This window comes from Dendropsophus ebraccatus, chromosome 3 (assembly GCF_027789765.1).
Source record: "Dendropsophus ebraccatus isolate aDenEbr1 chromosome 3, aDenEbr1.pat, whole genome shotgun sequence".
Classification (NCBI taxonomy): domain Eukaryota; kingdom Metazoa; phylum Chordata; class Amphibia; order Anura; family Hylidae; genus Dendropsophus; species Dendropsophus ebraccatus.
In genome coordinates, this window is record NC_091456.1 from 36,806,903 (window position 1) to 36,829,263 (window position 22,361).

General features: G+C 44.1%; 1 protein-coding gene across 2 annotated transcripts in view; it reads right to left on the reverse strand.

Annotated features, from left to right (window-relative positions):
• Positions 1–15,413: 15,413 nt before the first annotated feature.
• The window catches only part of CFAP73 (cilia and flagella associated protein 73), a 28,505-nt gene continuing 21,557 nt past the window's right edge, over positions 15,414–22,361 (reverse strand). Inside the window, exons 5-7 of one of the 2 annotated variants that reach the window (XM_069964122.1) lie at positions 21,175–21,396; positions 19,930–20,088; positions 15,414–16,268 (exon numbers count right to left, since the gene is read on the reverse strand). In XM_069964122.1, the coding sequence (XP_069820223.1) occupies positions 16,173–16,268; positions 19,930–20,088; positions 21,175–21,396 (477 nt within the window). In that variant the 3' untranslated portion in view covers positions 15,414–16,172. The remainder of the gene's footprint in view (positions 16,269–19,929; positions 20,089–21,174; positions 21,397–22,361) is intronic. The other variant, XM_069964121.1, reaches the window with a different exon arrangement.

Here is a 22,361-nt window from a genome sequence, read left to right on the forward strand (position 1 = left end):
CCAGTTCAATGAACACAAAGTAAATGTGTAACTGCAATTCAGATTCCAAACTGCTGACCCTGTTAGCCAGTATCTAAAGGGGACACATGGTTCCTTTTATACATTCATCAGAAATAAAAGGCTTTCCCAAGCTCCAGTAGCTCCCAAGTGCCGAGGGCTGTAATGCCTCCTCGTTCCCCTTCCCATTCCTGTCCATGCAAGCATAGGAATGGAAGAAGAGCGAGGAGGCATTACAGCCTCGCTGCCACCTTTCACCTAAAGGGGAAAAGAACCATTACAGTATAAAACAGTCACTGTATCTAATACTAAATATATATTTTTGGGTGGGTTATATTAGACAGCAAGTGAACAGTACTTTTCTGGCAAACTAAGTCAGAGCATCTCTAAAGCAGAGGGTCTTATGGGTTGTTTGCAGTATACAGTGGTTAGTAACTAACAAACCTGGTTCAAGAATCCACAACCACTGATTTTGGCAACAGGGTCATAGGCACCAAAGATTCAGTGATGTACATGTGGGGCAAGGGCTAGCCTGCCTGGTCCGAGCACACACAAGTAGTTCTGTAGCCCTTATTACTGAGAAGCTTAATGCTGGCCGTTAGAGATGAGCGAATTTACAGTATTAACGAAGAGCTCGGCAGTCTGTTTATCAGCCTGCTACCTTTTTAACGCCGTGCTGCTCCTCTCCAGGTGTCTGGAAAAGCTGGATCCAGCCCTCAGAAACTTGTCCCAGTTTCCCTGGACTGGATCCAGCTTCTCGAGACACCCTTCGCTTCATTAATACCGTCAATTCGCTCATCTCTGCTGGCTATGATAGAAAGGAGTCGGTACTCCCTAAAGACATTACCTTCAACTTGCTATATGAAAATTACTTTTTTTTTTTTTTTTTGGGTAAATAAAGTATGAAAATTACTTTTTGAATCTTCTATAAGAAATACATCTCCCCAAAACAAAGGGTTTTAAAATGCGTACTCTTCAATCTGATTCTTGCTTTAAATGTGAGGAATTGGGTGCAGGTATAACTCAATGCCTTTGGCACTGCATAGTGGTTAAATCTTTCTGGAAGACTGTGAAAGGATTCACAAACTCCCACTGAACGATTAGTGAACAAATGCGGAACTTGAGCGAACAAATGTGGAATTCCAGCGAACGATTAACGATAATTTAAGGTTCAGACCTAAATCAACGATCAACGACATACGAATGATTTTTCGATTGTTGCCTGCAATTACACAGAGCGATTATCGTTTAAATTCAAACAAGTTTACGATTTTTCGCACGATAATTGTCCTGTGTAATAATCTTCAAAGACAAGACATGGTACCCCATGGGTGACCCACCAATATAAGAAATATGAAAACTGCTCCTGGCAATATCAGGAGCATGCAGAGACTCAGCCTTCCCCCAATGTTCTTATAGGTTTTTTTAGTAAGTCTTTATGTTACAATGGCTCAATGGTGCAGCCATGTCTGTTCAAAGCCATTAACCAACAAGATGTCTGAAATGGAAAACTGCTTAGCTGAAAATGCTTCTTATAACTAAGTTTAAGTTTTTATTTTCTCATTTTTTTGCTGGATTTTCAAATATGGAGATGGATGTTTACAGTTGTTTTCACCTGCTGATAAATGTAACCGCAGATGTCTTATATACATTGCCAAAGAAATGTTTAATAAAAAACGCAGCCCAACTTTAACCATTGGGATAACCTCTTTAAGAAATTACAATTTTGGCTTTTTTTTTTTGTCCCTACAACTGACTATTGGGGTTGGACTGCAGCCAACAAGCGCTCAATAGAGATGAGCAAACTTTGAGCGCGCTCAGGCTCGTCCAAACCTGAACGCATTTGATTAGCCGTGGCTCAAGAAGTTGGATGCAGCCCTAACATAATATAGCGCAAAAAAAAAAACGAGAAAAAGCATTGACTGGTACAGAGTATACCGATTGAAAATTAAGCTGTCTAGTATGATACCATTTGACATAAGATATTGTTTTGCCTTGTAGCTGTCTCAACAAATTTTTTTTTTTTTTTTGCAATATTTTTTTTTAACAGCAGGTGGTGCAAAAAAGCTTTTTTTACCCTAACGCCCATGACAGCAACCCTGGAGAGCACCTCTCACCGCAGGACAGGAAACCTGGGAACATAAAATCTTGACACACCTCTCAGACCTCAGTTCAGGTTTCCTGTCCTAGCGGATGGGAGGTCTGGGAAGACGCTCCTGTGGGAGTGAAGAAAGAAAGCAAAGCACACCTGGTGGTCGCAGGTCCCCTGTCTGCTGTTCCGCACTGTGGGGCTCCCTGCAGGCATGAGACTCCGCTGATGGAGCAGCCTGGAAGCCTGATGGGAGTCTCCCCGGACATCTGACCTGGCTCTGGCCGCGGGGAGTGTGGCTCCGTCGGGGTCCGCAACTCGCGGGGAGACGCCGGCTCCAGCGGTGAGTCGGCTTCCGGTTTCCCCGGGTGTCCGTAGTGCGCACGCGCACGTAATGACGTCGGGACCGCGTCATTTTAAAAAAAGTCTCAGATGCCAGAGGGCAGTGTCCGCAGCCTGTAGCGTCCACAGGCACCGAGACTCCCACCAGCCGACACCTAATCCAAGGATCTCTGCTGGTACACCTCCTGCAGCATGTCTGAACCCTCAGGAGGGGATAAAGGACGCCATGATCGTGGTGAAAGAGGGAGCGATAAGAAAAGCTCCAGGCCTTCCACTCTGGTACCAGTGAAGACCATAGGGGGGTGAGATTTCCCTGATTGTTTGTTCTATGTTATTAATTGGGGGATTCTTGCTGTTTATGTTCTAGAGATCTCCACACCGCTCTAAATCCCATAGCAAGGAGCGGCATCACCGCAGAGAATGTGGGGAGTGCAGAAGAGAATTAAGGGAGGATTACCACCGATCAGTATGCCCTGCATGTGTGGATCACCTGGTAGCACAGGAATCGCAAGCCCTTGCAGAGAGCATTAAGAAAATTGTAAGGGATTAGGCAGCCCAAGACAGCGGAAGACGCTTTATATGAAGGACTGGCCCCAAAACAAATGCGTACCTTCTCCCTGCATTCCAGCATAAAGGCACTAATCAAGAAAGAATGGGAAAATCCCGATAAATTCTTTGTCCCTTGTTTTTTTAAGAGGAAGTACCCCTTTGAGGAAAATGACTCTAAGACATGGGATAAAGCCCCGGCATTAGATGCCCCTGTAGCTAAAATCTCTAAGAAAAATAGCCTACCCTTTGAGAACCTGGGATCCTTAGCAGATCCTATGGATCGCAAAGCGGATCATTTTAATCGTAAGACCTGGGAGGCTACTACTGGGGCTCTAAGAACGAACATAGCATCTACCTGCATAGCTCGTTCCTTAAGACTATGGTTAGGGGACCTAAAGACTCAACTAGCCAGTGAAAATGCCTCAGCCAAGATCCTAGAAGATTTGCCTGTCCTATCTAAAGCAGCTGACTTTCTGGCTCTGACTTTCTGACTCTTTTAAAATTAACGGCCAGAGCTGCGGCATTGTCCAACTCGGCCAGACGAGCCATCTGGCTAAAATCCTGGAAAGGTGACGTAGCTTCAAAGGGGAAGCTCTGTGCCATCCCCTGTGACGGAGAACATCTCTTTGGCCCTTTTCTAGACTCCATCCTGGAAAAGGCGTCAGATAGAAAAAAGGCATTTTCAGCCCAGCCTAAATCGCAAGAGACATCCCAGGGCAAAAGACCATACAAGAGGCCCTTTCCTCCTAGGCAGGACCCCAACAAAAGATTCAGGGTCTCTGGAAAAGGGAAAGGGTTTATTTTCTCTTCCAGGGATAAACCAAAAGACTCCCAATGACGTTTGTCCGGTGGGGGGCCGCCTGTCCCTTTTTGCCCCAGCCTGGAGGGAAATTTCCTCCAGTCCGTGGGTCCTAAGTACCATTTCCTGGGGTCTTCTGTTGGAGTTCCAACAGTCTCCCAGGGGAGGGTACCTTCCCACCAAACAGATGTCAGATGGGGAAAAACAGTCTGCTCTAGAGAAAGAAGTTCTTTAATAGAGAAGAAAGTGATAACCCCTGTTCCAGTTTCTCAGCAAGAGACGGGGTTCTATTCACCTCTTTTTCTGGTCAAAAAAACAAACGGTTCATACCGTGTAATCATCAACTTGAAGGGACTCAACTTAGATCTAAAATACAAAAAATTCCGCATGGAGACTCTCAAATCTGCCATTCATCTACTATTTCCTCAGTGCCTGATGGCATCAATAGACCTAGAGGATGCATACTACCATGTGCCTATTCATCCCTCACATCAGAAGTTCCTACGGTTCGCAGTAAACATCAAGGGCTGTTGGGCCCATTTTCAGTACAAAGCTCTTCCCTTTGGGGTATCTCAGGCCCCGAGGGTATTCACAAAAATAGTAGCAGAGATGGCAGCCTTCATAAGGACCAAGGAAATAGTACTCGTCCCATACTTGGATGACTTCCTCCTAATATCGGACTCAGAACAGTCTCTGATCCATCAACTGGACCAAGCATCCCAGATAATAAAATGGTTAGGATGGAACATCAATATAAAGAAATCCAACCTCGTTCCATCTCCTCGCTGCATCTTCCTGGGGTATCTACTAGACTCCACAGTACAGATGACCTTACCAGAGGTAAAGAAACAGGTAATACAGGAAAAAGCCCAGACGCTATTTGTGACCTTCAGGCCATCATTAAGAGAGGCAATGTCTGTCTTAGGGATGTTAACATCTTGTATCCCCGCAGTGAGGTGGGCTCAAAGCAGGACAAGAGACCTTCAGCAGAACATCCTGTCAGCCTGGAATGGTGCTCAGAATACGCTAGACCTTCCATTCCTCCTAACATCTAAGGCCTGATTGTCCCTACGGTGGTGGATGAATCCCGACAATCTATCTTCAGGGATCCATTGGTCTCCCTCCCCTCTGGTGAGAATTACGACAGACGCCAGCCCCTGGGGTTGGGGGGCTCATATGGACAGCAAGTGTCTACAGGGTCTTTGGACGCCTCAGGACGAACAGACGTCCTCAAATTTCAAAGAGCTATCAGCAATCTTTCAAGCCCTAAAGGGCTTCAGAGCTCAGATCCAGCACAGGCACGTACTCATATACTCAGACAACACGACGGCAGTAGCCTGCGTGAACAGACAGGGGGCCACAAGGTCCCAGATACTTTTGCTTCTGTCCTCACAGATTTTTTCTTTCGCCGAAGAGAACTTGATGTCTTTGTCAGCAGTCCACCTAAGAGGCATGGAGAACACGATGGCGGACTTTCTAAGCAGGGTTCAGCTGAAACAAGCAGAGTGGTCGCTAAGCGAAGAGATATTCCTTCTACTGAGGAAGAGATTCGGCAACCCTTCAATAGATCTGTTTGCAACAAGGAAAAACAGAAAGGTAAAAAGGTTCTGCTCTCTGGACCCTCAGGACAACCCGACAGCCATAGACGCCTTCTCCCTACACTGAAAGGAGGAAAGAGGATACGCCTTTCCACCGTTTCATCTCATCCCAAGGGTGATCAAAAAGATTCGGGAAGACAAAGCAACCCTTCTACTAGTGGCTCCATTTTGGCCAAGGAGACCATGGTTCACGTGTCTAAGAAACATGTCAGTAAGGCTAGGTTCACACTGCGTTTTCAGCATCCGTTTAACGCATCAGTTTTTTGAAAAAAACGCATGAAAAACGGATTGCAAAAAACGGATTCATTTGTGTGCATCCGTTTTTCCATTGACTTCCATTATAAAAAAAAAACTGATCCGTTTTTTTGGCGGACCAAAACGGACCAAAAAACGTTGCTGACCCTATTTTTCTGGACGTTAAAAAAAACGGATCCGTTAAACGGATGCTGAAAACGCAGTGTGAACCTAGCCTAAGTCAGCCATGGGTGCTTCCAGAGATCAAAGATCTGTTAAGCCAGGGACCAGTAAGCCATCCAGGGGTCCCGAGTCTCCACTTGACAGCCTGGATGCTGAGCGGGTCATCCTAAGGAGAAGAGGGTTTACCGACAGTGTCATCAATACCCTATTAGCCAGTAGGAAGGACGTCACATCAAATATCTTTCTTAGTCGGCATCCGGCAGCACAGAAGGGTTAATAGCTCCTCCTCTTATTTCTCTTAGGACCGCCCACCTAAAAAAAACTCTCAAAAGTTTCACCAATAGAGAGCAGACATACATTATATAAGAGCAGCAAACACCCCACTTCCTTGTGTTTTTTTCTATCCTCCTTTTCTCTGCAAGGAATCCTTCCTTATTAAGCCCACCTGTTTTTTTTTGGTATATGTATATGTATTGTTTTATGTATATATATGTATACTTATAGTTTTTTCCATGTTTTTTCAGGATGACTATGGGGAAACCCTGGTCACAGCACGTTACCTTGGCCAGGTATATATATAGGATACAGGTCCCATTGTGCTGTTGGGTCAAGACAGCCTGTATCCTATAGGTAACTTTCAGTGGGGGACCCTGAAATAGTACCTTGCTCAGTTGAGGATGATGCAGGTCGCTACCTGTATCCTTATTCCTGCAGCCTCGGCTGAAGCATAAAGCATAAGGACGCTGGCGCTCCTTGAATCCCGGCGGGCGGCCATCTTCTTCCGGTTTGCGGTCCAGTGGACCGGAAGTGCGTCATATGACGCGAGACGTGCGTTCCACGGACCGGAAGTCGCTCGGAAACAGTGCGGGCGCGCGTTTTCTCCTGCCGGGATATCCACCATGTATTTAAGTAACAGGTATGTAGGCGTCCGGTGGCTTTTTGGTACTGGGCAGCCGGACTCACTGTTACTTAGGGGTAAGTGTGATATGTGTGAGGTCCGGAGGGGCCGCTTACACACATGTAAGACATGGGACTTATATCACTCTATGGCTGCTGTGGGTTGGTCTGGATGGGCTATGGTTACCCCACGTTATATATATATATATATATATGGGTTGCTGGTTTTTCATCTGTTTCCCTGGTATATTTATACACATATATATATGTATCTACAGATGTCGAGCCATAGGAGATCGGACGGTCGCAAAAGAAGAGAAAAGACAAGACACAGATTATGTGCAGACTGTGATCAACCATTACCCGATGATCTATCAGGCTCCATCTGTGATTACTGCTTTGATACGAGAACTGAGCAAAGAAAGCGTAACAGAGAAGGCTTCTCTGCCTCTAAACCAGCTGATGAGATGAAAGCTTTCATGAATGAAGCAAGACAATTCTTTGCATCCTTTCGCAGCCAGAGTCATAGACGTTCTCCTTCTCCTGAACCTAAAAGACATAAGCCAGATAATCAGCAAGGGTCTTCTTACTCTTCTTCTGCGAATGAATCCGATACCTCTGGTACATCTGAGGATCATATCCCTGAAGATTTCTATCTATTCAGAAAGGATCATGCTGAAAAATTAATTAATGCGGTCAAAGAAATCATGGAAGTGAAAAAAGATAAGCCTGCTGCTGAAGACAAAGAGAGCTTATATTATTTCCCTAAGAAAAAGTCCAGTGTTTTTCCCGGTCATCCGGTCCTAAAGTCTATCATGGAACATGAGTGGAAAAGGCCTGACAAAAGGCTTGAGCTAGGATCTAGATTCAAGAATATGTACAGACTAGATCCAGCTGATACTGAAGCCTGGGAAAATCCAGGAAAAATAGACACAGAAGTCGCCAAGCTTTCTAAATGTACCTTACTACCATCAGATGATTCAGCCCTATTGAAGGACCCGATGGACAGAAAAATTGATGTTCTGTTAAAAAGAACCTACAACAATACTGCGGATCTTACTAAAGCGGGACTTTCAGCAGTGCCTGTTGCCAGAGCCCTCAGGGTTTGGTTAAGCAGATTGACCCGTGATATAGAAGATAAAGCACCAAGAGAGGAGCTTTTGCAAGACGTTACGAACCTTAAATCAGTAGCAGACTACTTATGTGATTTCTCCGTTGATACAGTGAAGATAAGCGCTAAAAATCTGGCCCTCACAAACTCTGTTCGACGCGCTGTATGGCTCAAACCATGGGTTGGAGATGCAGCCTCCAAGAGCAACTTCTGTTCGTTACCATTCGAGCCAGGTCATCTGATTGGTTCCCAGTTGGAAAAAATCCTTGAAAAAGGCAGCAAGGATAAAGGCCAGCCATTTCCTCGTGAAGTCAAGAAAAAGCCCTTCAAGTCCTTCAAGGGTAGAGGTAGAAACACTTTTCGTCCCAAACCATTTCAAGATCGGAATGACAGAAGATATCGGAGGAAAAATCAAACTCGCACAAAAAGCAAGCAAGGGGAGTCTGGTCAAAACAAAACTGAGTTCTGATGCCAGGCCCTTACCAGTAGTCGGAGGAAGACTTCAAAATTTTTTTCCTGCCTGGGAGAAGATTACAACCGACAGCTGGGTGTTGAGCATTATAAGAAACGGATACAAGCTAAATTTCCTTCACAGACCAAGACAGCGTTTTCTCCTGAACCAGTCAGAAACTCCAGTAATCTCTTCCCTTTTGCAAGAATTCATACAAAAAGGGGTACTCCAAGATGTTCCTATACAAGAACGAGGCAAAGGGGTATATTCCCGAATTTTTCCAGTGCCCAAGCCAGGGGGGAAGTGGCGCTTAATTATCGATCTGCGCTTCTTGAACCATCATCTAAAAAAGGAAAAATTCAAAATGGAAACCATCAGGTCTGCATTAAATCTTGTCCAGCCAGGAGATCAGATGGTCACTATAGACCTCATGGACGCATATTTACACGTGCCTATACACCCATCTTCAAGAAAGTTTCTCAGAATTGCTGTCAAGATAGAGTCAGAAGTCCGTCACTTTCAGTTTCTAGCTCTTCCATTTGGTCTGTCACCAGCTCCGAGGATATTCACAAAGGTTGCAATCGTGTTAGTGGCTCATCTAAGATTACAAGGAGTCCACCTAGTTCCTTACTTAGACGACTGGCTCATCATCGCCTCCACATCAGAACATCTCATGCATCATCTGACTCTGACCAAGAACCTCCTAGACGATGTAGGTTTTATCATAAATTATCAAAAGTCAGACCTCAAGCCAAACACCAGAAAAAGGTTTCTTGGGTTCCTGATAGACTCAGTCCAGCAGAGACTATTTCTTCCTCAAGAGAAAGTAGCTCAAATCCAAGAACTGATACAGACAGTAATAACAGCTCCACAGGTCACATTACGAAGAGCCATGAGTATCCTGGGAACAATGACTTCTTCCATAGATGCAGTACCCTGGGCGAAAGCACACATAAGAGATTTACAGGAAGAAATCTTGCAAGTATGGGACAGGAACCCTCAGTCTCTCCACCGCTCCTTAAAGATCTCTCTGCATACGAAACAAGGTCTTTATTGGTGGCTTCAGGAAAACAATCTTTCCAAAGGGAACACCTTCAAACCTGTGGACTCAATAGTACTTACCACAGATGCTTCAAAAGCGGGCTGGGGAGCGCACGTTCAACATGCCTGGGTACAAAAGAGATGGTCGGCGCAAGAAGCTGCTCTTTCGTCCAATCTCAGAGAGATGAAAGCAGTCCGTCTGGCATTGATTCACTTCTCTCCTCTCCTGAGAGACAGGTCAGTGATAGTACAGTCAGACAACGCTGTCACGGTGTATTATCTGAACAAACAAGGAGGCACCAGAAGTCCAGCACTCCAGAAAGAATGCAAACGCATTATGAAATGGGCGGAAATTACAGTGGCCAGCATCTCAGCGATGCATATCAAAGGTTGCTGCAATATTCAAGCGGACAGTCTGAGCAGGAGGAGAATGAACCCGAACGAGTGGTCCTTGAACCAGACTTACTTCAGCAAGATAGTCAGGATGTGGGGAGTTCCAGAGATGGACATGATGGCGACCAGGAGCAACAAGAAGTTACATCAGTTTGCTTCACTCAATCCGAAAGACAAACCCCAAATCTTGGATGCATTCTCAACCAGTTGGAGAGGCCGGTTCATTTACATCTTTCCTCCTCCAATAATAATGCCGAAGGTTCTGAAGAAGATTGTACTAGACAAACCGGATGTAGTATTAATAGCCCCATTTTGGCCCCGCCGGGCATGGTTCCCTCAATTATTGCAGCTTTCGAGGGGCGTCTACTGGAAGTTACCCCAGAACGAAGATCTCCTAGTCCAAGAAGGCCTATTCCATCCACATCTGCAGAAACTCCACTTGACTGCGTGGCGTTTGAAAGATCTAAGTACAGATTAGAAGGTCTTTCTGATAATGTGATCAGTACACTCCTATCAGCCAGAAAGAATTCTACAAATCGGGTGTATTCAAAAGTATGGAGGAAGTTCACTTCTTGGAGGTTGGAAAATGGCGGTGATGAAGTTTCTCTTCCACTCATTTTACAATTTCTTCAAAATGGGTTTGAAAAGGGATTAAAAGCGAACACTCTGAGAGTCCATGCTACTGCAATTAATGCATTTACAGATGGAAAATTTGCAGGAAATCCGATTATTGGAAGATTTTTCAAAGCTTTAAAGAACTTAAGACCTGTAATAAAGCCTCCTATAGCACCTTGGGACTTATCTCTAGTGTTAAAATTCCTTCTGGGTCCTCCGTGTGAACCTCTGCAAGACGCTGAACTAAAATGGCTCTCTTATAAAGTTGCCTTCCTAGTGGCGATTACAACAGCAAAAAGGCTTGGGGAGCTGCAAGCACTGTCTGCAAGAGAACCCTACCTTAAATTTGTACCAGATGGTGTGCTTCTGCGTACTGTACCATCTTTCATTCCAAAAGTGCCTTCGGTAGCCAATATCAACCGTGAAGTATTACTTGTCCATTTCTTGCCAAATCCTACTACAGAGGAAGAAGAAACTTTACATTCCTTGGATGTAGTAAATGCCTTACATTGCTATCTGTCCAGAGTAGAGAGTTTTCGGCAAGATGAAAATCTCTTTCTTCAATTCAGTGGAAGTAATAGAGGAAAGAAAGCGTCTAAAGACACGCTGGCCAGATGGCTGAAATCCACTATTTATGAGGCCTACAAAGCAGAGGGAAAATCACCACCATTTCCATTAAAAGCGCACTCCACCAGATCTACTGCCACTACCTGGGCTGAGAGAGCGCAAATTCCACTTCAAGACATCTGCAACGCTGCTTCATGGTCTTCAAGTACGACATTCATCAAACATTATAGGCTAGACATCCGTACCAGTGATCCAGCCTTTAGCACCGGAGTCTTGAGTGCTGCTGTCTGAGGAACCCTCCCTTTCTAAGCTATATAGCTCCCTTCTGTGCTGCCGGATGCCGACTAAGAAAGCATAAATTTTATACTCACCGTAATTTTGCTTTCTTTGAGGCAGAAGGCAGCACACATACCCTCCCAATAAATTTATTGAGCATCAAAGGAGTCTATTCAATTTTTTACACAAGGAAGTGGGGTGTTTGCTGCTCTTATATAATGTATGTCTGCTCTCTATTGGTGAAACTTTTGAGAGTTTTTTTTAGGTGGGCGGTCCTAAGAGAAATAAGAGGAGGAGCTATTAACCCTTCTGTGCTGCCTTCTGCCTCAAAGAAAGCAAAATTACGGTGAGTATAAAATTTATGCTATTTCCGTGTCTGGCAGACCTTCTTAAAATTCTCTAAAGGTAAACAGGACCCATTAAATAAACCAAACATCCCACTGGTACTTAGTTTTTTTCAGGCGGGTCTGGATATGAACTTGAGTCCTAGCACCTTAAAAGTTCAGATTTCAGCATTAAGCTCTTTCCTTAACTACAAACTAGCAGAGAACTCGTTGGTAAAAAGGTTTATAACAGCAGCCACACGTCTCAATCCTAAAAAAGTGATGGTGCCGCAGTGGGACTTGAACTTGGTCTTGAATGCCTTAACAGCAGATCCCTTCGAACCAATAGATGACTTATCCATTAAAATGCTTACTATCAAAATGACTTTCCTTCTAGCTATTACTGCTGCACGGAGAGTAAGAGAAATTCAAGCCTTGTCTGCCCATCCCCCCTATACTCAAGTGTTGGAGGGTAGGGTAATCATGAAGACCCTGCCAAACTTTTTGCCTAAAGTGGTATCAGAGTTTCATAAGAACCAGGACATCATCTTACCATCTTTTTGTAACAATCCAAAGAATCAGAAAGAGGCTACTTTTCACACACTTGATGTCAGGAGGTGTTTGTTGAAATATCTAGATAAAACTAGAGTTCAGGTCAGCTGAAAATCTATTGCTTCAGTTCTCAGGTCCCAATAGAGGTAAAGCAGCTACTAGGGCCAGGGTCAGCAGATGGATTAAACAGACAATAGCCCTAGCTTATGGTGCGTTTACACAGAAAGATTTATCTGACAGATTTTGGAAGCCAAAGCCAGGAATGGATTTGAAAAGAGGATAGATCCCAGTCTTTCCTTTATGACCTGATCCCTGTTTATAGTCTGTTCCTGGTTTTGGCTTCAAAGATCTGTCAGATAAATCTGTCTGTGTAAACGCACCATTACTCTAGTAAAGGTAGTGATCCCCCTACTTTCTTTACAGCACATTCCACTAGGTCTCTGGCGACATCTTGGGCAGAGAGGGCAGAAGCCACATTAGATCAGATCTGCAGAGCAGCCACCTGGAAATCGGCTCACACCTTCTTTAAACATTACAGAGTTCAGTTAAGACCAGTTTCCGATCTCGCCTTCGGCCGCAAAGTATTATCGGCCGCGGTCCCCCCCCTAAAAAGTTCTCCTATTCTAGTCCTCCAGGGGTGCTGTCATGGGCGTTAGGGTAAAAGCAGGATTACTTACGGGTAATCTTGTTTTCGGGAGCCCATGACAGCACCCCTCATTAATACCCTACCCTTTTTCTAAAGTTATTCGCTTTATATGGTGATAGCCAGAAGTTAATTTAAGTTATTTGTTTGTTTGTTGATTATATATACCTCCGCTGGAGTACTTATGTTTGAACTGAGGTCTGAGAGGTGTGTCAAGCTTTTATGTTCCCAGGTTTCCTGTCCTGCGGTGGGAGGTGCTCTCCAGGGGTGCTGTCATGGGCTCCCAAAAACAAGATTACCCGTAAGTAATCCTGCTTTTTTTCCCATTCAGATGTCTAAGCTACATCGTGTTTTTTTTTTTTTTTTTTTTTACAAATCTTCTCCAGGCTGTAAAACACTTAAAGGAAATATAACAGCAGGTTAGGATGATGTAAAACCTGCTGTTATGTTCCTATAGAGCTGGGTACAAAAGGTAGTTTTCTTACCTTGTTCCTGCTCTTTAGTAAGGGGTTATTCACACGTCCGTAGAATTCCATCCGTCCACAGATTGTGTTCTGCGGACTGGACCTGGGAGCTTTCAGCATCATGATTTATTATGGTGTTGTGAGCTCCTTAACAGTTTGAAGGGGTTATCCAGCGAAAATCTTTTTCTTTCAAATCAACTGATATCAGAAAGTTATATAGATTTGTAATTTACTTCTATTAAAAAATCTGAAGTCTTCCCATACTTATCAGCTGCTGCATGTCCCGCAGGAAATAGTGTTTTCAGTCTGACACAGTGCTCTCTGCTGACATCTCTGGCTGAGACAGGAACTCTGTCTCAGTTTTCTATGAATCTCCATAGAAAACCTCTCCTGCTCTGGACAGTTCCTGTCTCGGCCAGAGATGTCAGCAGAGAGAACTGAGTCTGACTGAAAATAAAACACCACTTTCTTCATGACCTACAGCAGCTAATAAGTAAGGGAAGGCTTGAGACTTTTTAATAGAAGTAAATTACAAATCTATATACCTTTCTGACACCAGTTGATTTGAAAGAAAAAGATTTTCACTGGATAACCCCTTTAAAGTGATATTGTCACCTCGTTTCCATATAGGTAGTTCTCAGCACCATTCTTAAGGTTATATTTTGCATATTTCATATCTTACTGTATAAATGATTTCTCTGTGGTCGCTCCCCTCAAAAAATGCATGTTGTTGTTGATGGACAGTGCCTTAGGGGCGGGGCTTAATGGACATGGAACCCCCAGATTTCCACCCACATCAGCACCATAGGCCCTACCTCCTCTGTGACGTTTTCTGAGTTTAGGCCCCGTCCTCTCCGCAGCCATTGGAATGGGCTGACCTATAGTCCTAGGCCCAGTCCCCTCTAATCTGGCTGTCAAAGACGCCTAGGCCTTTAGATCTTCCCATCCCAATGGCTGTGGAAAGGGCGTGGCTTAGACATCTATGATGTCATAGAGGGGCGTGGTCAACAGCACAGATGTGGGCAGAGATATGGGGTTCCACAGCTGTTAAGCCCTGTCCCTACGTCACTGTCTACCAACAATAACATGCATTTTTGAGGGGAGAGACCACAAAGAAATCCTTTATATGGTAAGATGTCCACGATCTAAGCTTAAGAATGGTGCTGAGAAGGATGCTAGGAGCTCCTAGGTCTAGTCTGCAGAACACCATCTATGTATGGACTTGTGAATGACCCCTAATATGTTAATTTGGTAGTTTGGCGCACTGGGGGCAATATTACAGCTCTCGGTGCAATCGATCCGCCTGCCCCTTTTCATGAATATTCAAGCGGATCAGTGCACCGAGCGCTGTAGTACCGCCCCTCGGGCACCAAACTGCCTAATTAACATTAATAAAACACAGGATAAAGGTAAGAAAACTATCTTCTTCCTCAGCATCCCCTGCTCTATGGGAACATAACAGCAGGTTAGATTCTTCTAACCTGATATTATGTTCCCTTTTAATGTTAAAGCGTAACTGTCATTTCAGGGTCATTTTTCTGAAAACATTAAATATCAACAGTACAAGCGATTTTAAGAAACTCTGTATTAGGTTTTATGTACTAAAAGAGTTTCCTTCTGTACTGAAAAAGCAATCTCCCAGCCTCCCCCCTCACATCAGATGAAGCAGGATTTCTGTCTCCATTATGTGGCTATGGAGAGGGGAGGGGCTGTTAGGAGTGACTGAGCACGGAGCAGTCCTGCACAGCACAACACCCTGCAATCTTCTCTCAGTAAATTCATAGATAAGCACTGACCTTTCTGACACCTGAATTTAGCGTTTTAGGTGCCCAGAGAGTCTACAAACAGCTGACCTTCAAGTCACCTCTTCCTGCTTCCTCATCTCCCTCGGCCCCTCCCCCATTCATAGGCTTACAATGGAGAGAGCAGAGCCCGTCTTCACTGGCTTCTCTGTAATGAAGACGTGTTTGCCTGATAATGCACAGATAAGAAGTCAGGGGGGGAGGCTGGGAGATTGCTTCTTGAGTACAGAAGGAGGCTTTTTTGGCTGATGAAACCTATTACAGAGTTTCTTAAAATCGCTTATACTACTGATTTCTGCAATAAAAAAACATGACCGTTACGCTTTAATTCTGCTTGTAGAGACAAAACCATTGGTTAGTCCACATTTACTATTTTGGCAAATACAGACATACATAATATCCATAATAATACATAATATCAATTTAAATTCCATTATTAGTCTAATTATTTTCCGTTTCCTTAGGTGGTGCCAGAGAAACATAGTATAGAACATATAATAGCCCCAGCACCTTCACTGTAAAATGGCTGGTTTTGGTTTTACATCAAGAAAATGCAAAGCATATTGTTGAAGCATACCCGTAACTAGGAAATGAGGGGTGTAGGTAAATCCATGGCCAGATAAATCTAGTCATCAGGATTCTGGGCATACAATTTTTTAAATCTCCATAGTCCTTTCCAATGCAAGCTTTTTTGGTAGTATGCATATAAGGCTCAAAAGCCCAGGGGGTGTTGCCCAGCATGGTAAAAGCCCAGATAAGCCCAATCCATCTATTATTTACTATAATATTTGACTGAGCGTCACTAGATAATGAGGACATGAGCTGGAGAACACCCCTGGGATTTTAAGCCTCAGTTATATATGACATAACATATTGTCACTAGAAAGTAGCATGGAGAAAAAAAAAAGATAATGTCTGGAATCCTAAAAACTAGCACTATCCAGCCTGTTTTTCGGCAGACATGTCCACTTTATAGGTAATAACCAGGAGCAGGAATAGTATTACCTTTCCTCCCCCTCTTTTGCCTCAATGTCATCAGTAGTATAACTTCATTGAGGACATTTTGCATGCACATAATAGCAGCAATAAAGTACCCCCCCCCCTCTCAGAAGTTATATTTTCAAGGTGACACTGAGGTGTAAGTGGAGGGCAGAGAAAGGTAATCCCTGTCCTGCTCCTGGATAATTCTTTAGGGGTCCCAATCGACTTAGTCTTTGTGGTATACACCCTCCTGAGTATAACCAGGTCAGTTAGTGGAGGACATGGCTGTAGTCAGTGGAGTTAGGTCGCTCTTCTTTAGATCTTTGTGTATAGCATCCAGATCCATAAAGCACATTTTAATCTAAAAGAGAAGATGGTGAAGGATGTGTTAGACATGGCACAAACTAAATAAAATGACGTTCTGAGAATTTCCCATTCTTGTAGCTTTATTGCCTAAAAGTATATGACATCCCCCCCCCCTTCAATATTCTGTTCTATTATCTAAATAAAAGCATAATTCTATTGGCCTATATTATGCTCTGTTCTTGAATCCTTAAAGAGGACCTGTCACCCCCCATGCCGGGGTGACAGGCTCCCGACCCCCCGTTACAGCCCCCTATACTCACCTGATCCCGCCGGGTCCCGCTTCCTGATCTGGTCGGGTCACAGAGACATGAGCACCCGAAGCCCGGCGCGCATGCTCACAGGAGAATCAGATGCCCATAGAGAATGACGCTCTATGAGCGTCGGACTCTCCTCTGAGCGTGCGCCGGGCTTCGGGCGCTCATATCTCCGTGACCCAACCGGATCAGGAAGCGGGACCCGGCGGGATCAGGTGAGTATAGGGGGCTGTAACGGGGGGTCGGGAGCCTGTCACCCCGGCACGGGGGGTGACAGGTCTCCTTTAAAGTGTCACTGTTGAATTTTATTTGAATTTTTTGGCAGAAATAGTACATGCGATTTTAAGAAACTTTATAATTGGGTTTATTAGGCAAATATGCCATTATCTGCATTCAAAAAGACTTTCCCCAGGTCCCCACTCCTCTCTCTCTATCACTGCTCATTATCAGGAAATCTCGACTCTTTTACATCAGTCGGGCCCAGTGTAACCTATGGAGGGGGGGGAGATTAGTCGCCTGCAGAGTGCAGAGAACAAAGGATTACACAGCAGGACCTGTGTGAAAGCCAGTATAGAGGTCAGAGAGGTCAGTGCTGACTGTCAGAGGAGATAGCCCTGTGATGCAGCTGTAAGTTAACTCTTTGTTGTCCTGTTTTGGTGCCTCATCTCCCTCAACCCCTCCCCTTTCCATAGACAGACAACCATGAAGACAGGGGGGAGAGCTTCAAACTGCTTTTTTTATCATGCCTAAATTTAAACGACAGTGACACTTTAATTTTTTAGGGCCCATCCTCTACTTTCTTCAGGGCAGGAAGCTTCTTCAGCTGCAGGGTGCATGACTATTAGTGCAGTCCAGTCCCATATATCTGCACACTTTTACTCTGAAAGCAACTGGTATGAATCAGGAAAATGTAGATTTCTGAGGAAGGACGCATGGTTATTAGGTGTTTTCTGCATATCCTGGCCTTACCTGCATGGGATGACTGCAATATGGTACCTGCCCGACTGATGCCTGAGACTGAACTGGACGTAAAGTGGCAGGTAGCAAAGAAAAGTAACATCTTTTATGCTCCCTGGACAACCCCATACATGTTGATTTTAGTGGGCTGAAAAATCGATACCAGCGGGTTGTTGTTATAACCAGCAAATACTGGTTATAAGAGGTGTGCCACAGGGGTCTGTTCTAAGTCCTGATTTTTTTAAATATGTTTCTAAGTGACATAGGAGAAGGTCTGGTAAGTAAGGATAGTGTCATAGTAGAAGGTCCGGTAGGTAAGGATAGTGACATAGGAGAAGGTTTGGTAGGTAAGGATAGTGTAATAGTAGAAGGTCCGGTAGGTAAGGATAGTGACATAGGAGAAGGTTTGGTAGGTAAGGATAGTGTCATAGTAGAAGGTCCGGTAGGTACGGATAGTGACATAGGAGAAGGTTTGGTAGGTAAGAATAGTGACATAGGAGAAGGTTTGGTAGGTAAGGATAGTGGCATAGGAGAAGGTTTGGTAGGTAAGAATAGTGACACAGGAGAATGTTTGGTAGGTAAGGTTTGTCTGTTTGCTGATGACACAAACATGTGCAATAGGCTTAATATTCCTGGAGGTGTCAGTAATATGGAAAATGATTTAGCTTTACTAGATAAGTGTTTTTTTTTTTTTTAAAATGGAAAGTTCAATTTTTTGAAATGTAAAATAATGCATTTGGGGAGAAGGAATCCTCCTTGCGAGTATCATATCGGCAGTTCTGTGTTGGCAAAGACTTCAGAATAGAAGGATTTAGGGGTAGTGATTTCTGACAGCATTAGGCTATGTTCACACTACGTAAGTTTCCGGACGTAGCGCGTTCCGTGAATAAGCGGCTGGAGATTTACGTAGTTTGCGTACAATGGAAAGTATACGATCTACGGCTGCACAGTTCACACTACGTACGAACTTACGCCCGGATCGTACGCGGCGCCGTAAAAAATTAACCAGACCATTGTTTGAGGACGAAAATCCCGTAACTTACGCCTGTATCGTAACATGCGATCCCGTACGTAGTGGTGATTTCTTCATTTTTGCACTTTTCTTTGCCGATCCAAAAGGTTCTGTGGGGTGTCTGGGGCTAGCCGAAGATATCCAAGTAAAAGACCGCTGTCAGATCGCTACGTAGGGCGCTCGGGAAGCGTAAGTAGACTACGGGCGTAAGTTCGCGGACCGTACGTAGCCGGCCGCAACTTACGTAAATCCCCGACCGGAGTTTAACACGTATGTGTGGCTGGACATATACGTAGTGTGAACATAGCCTTAAAATGAGTCACCAGTGCAACCAGGCGGCAGGGAAAGCAAATGTATGCTGGGCTGTGTAGCTAAAGGTATAAATGGTGGGAGGAGGGGGATTGTGATCCTGCTGTATAGAGCTCTAGGGAGACCACATCTGGAATACTGTGTCCAGGTATTCCTCACCTAAAAAAGACGGGCTACCAAAATGGTGGAAGGTGTCAGGCATAAAACCAGGAAAGACTTAAGAATTTGAATCTGTATAGTCTGGAGGGAAAAAGAGAAAGGGGCACACGATTGAAACCTTTAAATATGTTAAAGGACTAATGGTCCTTTTACACGGAACGATTTATCGTTCGAATTTGCACGATAACGATTGAATTCGAACGATAATCGTACGTGTAAACGCAGCGAACGATCAAACGACAAGCGATAAATCGTTCATTTTGATCTTTCAACATGTTCACAAATCATCGTTGATCGTTCGCAGATCGTTCAGCGTAAACATTCTTTCAACGATTTCACCTATGTGTGAGATAGGCTTAAACGATCGCATAGCGAATTTTCCGTACGATGTATCGTTCATCGTAAACATAAACATCGTTCATTCAAAATCGTTAATCGTGCGATCGGGTGAATTATCGCTCCGTGTAAAAGTACCATAAGTAAAGGCAAGTAAGTGTTTTAATAAAAAACTGAACAAAAGAACAAGTCAGGGGTTAGTTGGGGGGAAAGATCAGAAACAACACGAGAAAATATTACTTTACTGAAATAGTAGTAGATGTAGTAGAACAAACTTCCAGCAGAGGTGGTTGGTAAATCTACAATAACTGAATATAAACCTGCCTGGCATAATCATAAATCTATCCTAAGATAATAATAAAGGAAATACTAAAAGGGCAGACTAGATGGACCAGGTGCGCTTTTTCTACCCACAGTCCTCACTTTCTATAAAGTGCTTGCTGCTGGAATCCCCACAGTTTACAGCCGATCACTATGTGGCCTAGCAATGGATGTTTAGTCATTCTACCTACAAGAAGAGATTATCCAAAGTAGGACACATGTTCACACTTCTGGTTTACTTGCAATCTCTGTACTCAGAGTGATTTATTTGTCAGGATAAATAAATTCATAGTACATGCATCAGTCACCTTCTCAAGCTGCAGTTCTGTGTCCTCTATAGAGATGTCAGACTTCATATGCATCTGTTTGGTGATTGTTTGGAACAGGTTTAGGGCGGCCATCCTGATGCGACCCAAACGGAGTGTGTTTTCTGCTGCCGTGTTTTGGATCTGTGCCCAACTTGATTCCTGCAAAGGTTTGGCATTACTTATATTTGCTGGTTTTTGTAATGTATATTTGTTTTACAAATGTACAATATAATAACAGAACATACTGGCTGTATACACGTGAGACTAAGGGTCGATGTAAACGATTGCCCGACCCCTTTGTTCTGGGATAGAAATGAATAAAACGATGCAACCTAAGGCTGCCTGGAAAATATGAATACAGCCATAGGTTGTTGTATCCATGTTTTCCAGGACTAGGGCAGCATCTAACTACTTCAACCACCAGTAATAAAATGCCAAGAGTTCCGTTTTGGATGAACTCAAGGTTCGCTCATCTCTAATGCCTCTTACCCCTGATCAGGAAACCCTCACACACATTAGATCTGTGGTGTACAACCTGCAGCCTTCCAGCTGCTGTAAAAATAAAATTTACAATGATGCCTGGGCACCTTTTAGCTGGCCAGGCATAATGAAAATTGTCGTTTTGCAGCAGCCGGAAGGCCACAGCTTGCACATCATGGTGTTAGATGGTCACACAGTTCCACCAAAATCAACTGGTTTAGTTGACATTCATCTAATGTGTATGGTCAGCTTATCAGCTAATATTTGGGAAGTAATAGAAATGCTATGAACAGAGAACACTATACAGGCAGTTAATGTTGGAGTCTGGGTCGCTGGTAATTATGAATTACACGGTACTTCTAATTTACAATAATAAAAGATTGGCCCCCTGTAGTGTACAGTATTGCACGGTACATGATGAGGAAGCGTTTTATGCTGGGACTATCCGCTGAATAGTACTCACCACGGTATGTTAGTCTCAGTGTGACCTCTATTATCAAAGCACCCAGAAATGCTTTAGGGAAATATTGCATGTCACATTAGGTACACAGCGCTCTCTATCAAATGAGAAATCCTTGTGACTTGTAATTATAGCTGACGAATGGGAAAACTTCTACACGTTTTTTGCAAGTTATCCTCAACTATTAAAAAAGACCAAAGCATCACCAGCCTAACTGTGCTTATTACCTATATGTATGGGAAAAACACCATCCGCTACCTATGTAATATAAGACTCAGGGTCAGCTATAATATGACTATCCTTACCCATTCGAGGACCACTGCTCTTGCTCTTTCTAGTTCTCCCTGTAGATCTGCTATTTGGTTATTAAGCTCCAGGATCTGGCTGTGCGCCTCTTCCTGGTAATGAAGCAATCGTGCCCTTTCCCTCTCAGTCTTCTCCTGGTACTCCATCTCTCGCTTCAGCAACTTTTCTTGTGTGGCCATTAGGGTATTAAATCGATCAATCATCTCCTGGACTTCCTGAAACTAGAAAAAACATATACAGTATAGGGATATGATTTCTTTTTACAGATGTGTTGTTGAATTTAAAGGGGTTATCCAGACAATAGGCCATGAATATCACATCGACCGGAGTCGGACACCTGTCTTCCCTGACGATCAGCTGTTTGAAGAGGCTGTGTCATTTGTGTCAGTGCCGCAGCCTCTTCAATGTTTACTGCTGCTTTTCAGGCTGGCCCTTGCTGTTAACCATTCTTAAGAAGGTGGGGTGTCGACCCAATACAGCACCAACTGGAGAGCGGGGCGGGGTGGGTGTAGACAGTGTCAAAAATACACCTCTGTAAAATGGGCAGCCCGGAATAAAGACTGTTCTTCGTGAACACGTCAGATCACAGAGCAGCATGGATAAGGTGCTCTGCTCGTGGGAAAACAGGCAGCCTGCATATATGCATATATGTGCTGTCAGTTTCCCTTTTCGCTGTGGCACTGTGACTGACAGGGCAAGGAGCCACTAGCTCCCTGCCCTGTAAATCACTCTTGTGGCCTAAGGCAGCATTATGCCTCTGGCCACAAGAGGCCGCTCTCAACTCCAGCGCATGAGTGCACTCACAGAGCAGGAAGGGAGAGAAGCTGGAAGAGAGCAGCACTGCAGCTGTGCAGCAGGTGAGTATGGATTTTTCTTTTTTTTTTTCTTTTCAGTTTTTACTCTCAGGAAATACCGATTTTTTTCCTGAAGTCTCCTGAAACATTTCCTGATCAGTATTTCCTGACTGTAAAAAATAACACAGACGTGTGCTTGAGGCCTTAGTGTCATGTCTGGGGGAAACCAGGCACAGCTGCCTCATACAATTCTTACAATGAAGTATGGTGGTGGCAGCATCATGCTGTCAGGCTGATTTTAGTGGCTGGGAAAGGGAGACTTGGCAGGACTGAGGGAAAGCTGAATGAAGACAGAGACCGACATAAGCTAATGCTGAGTGCTCTGGAGCTTT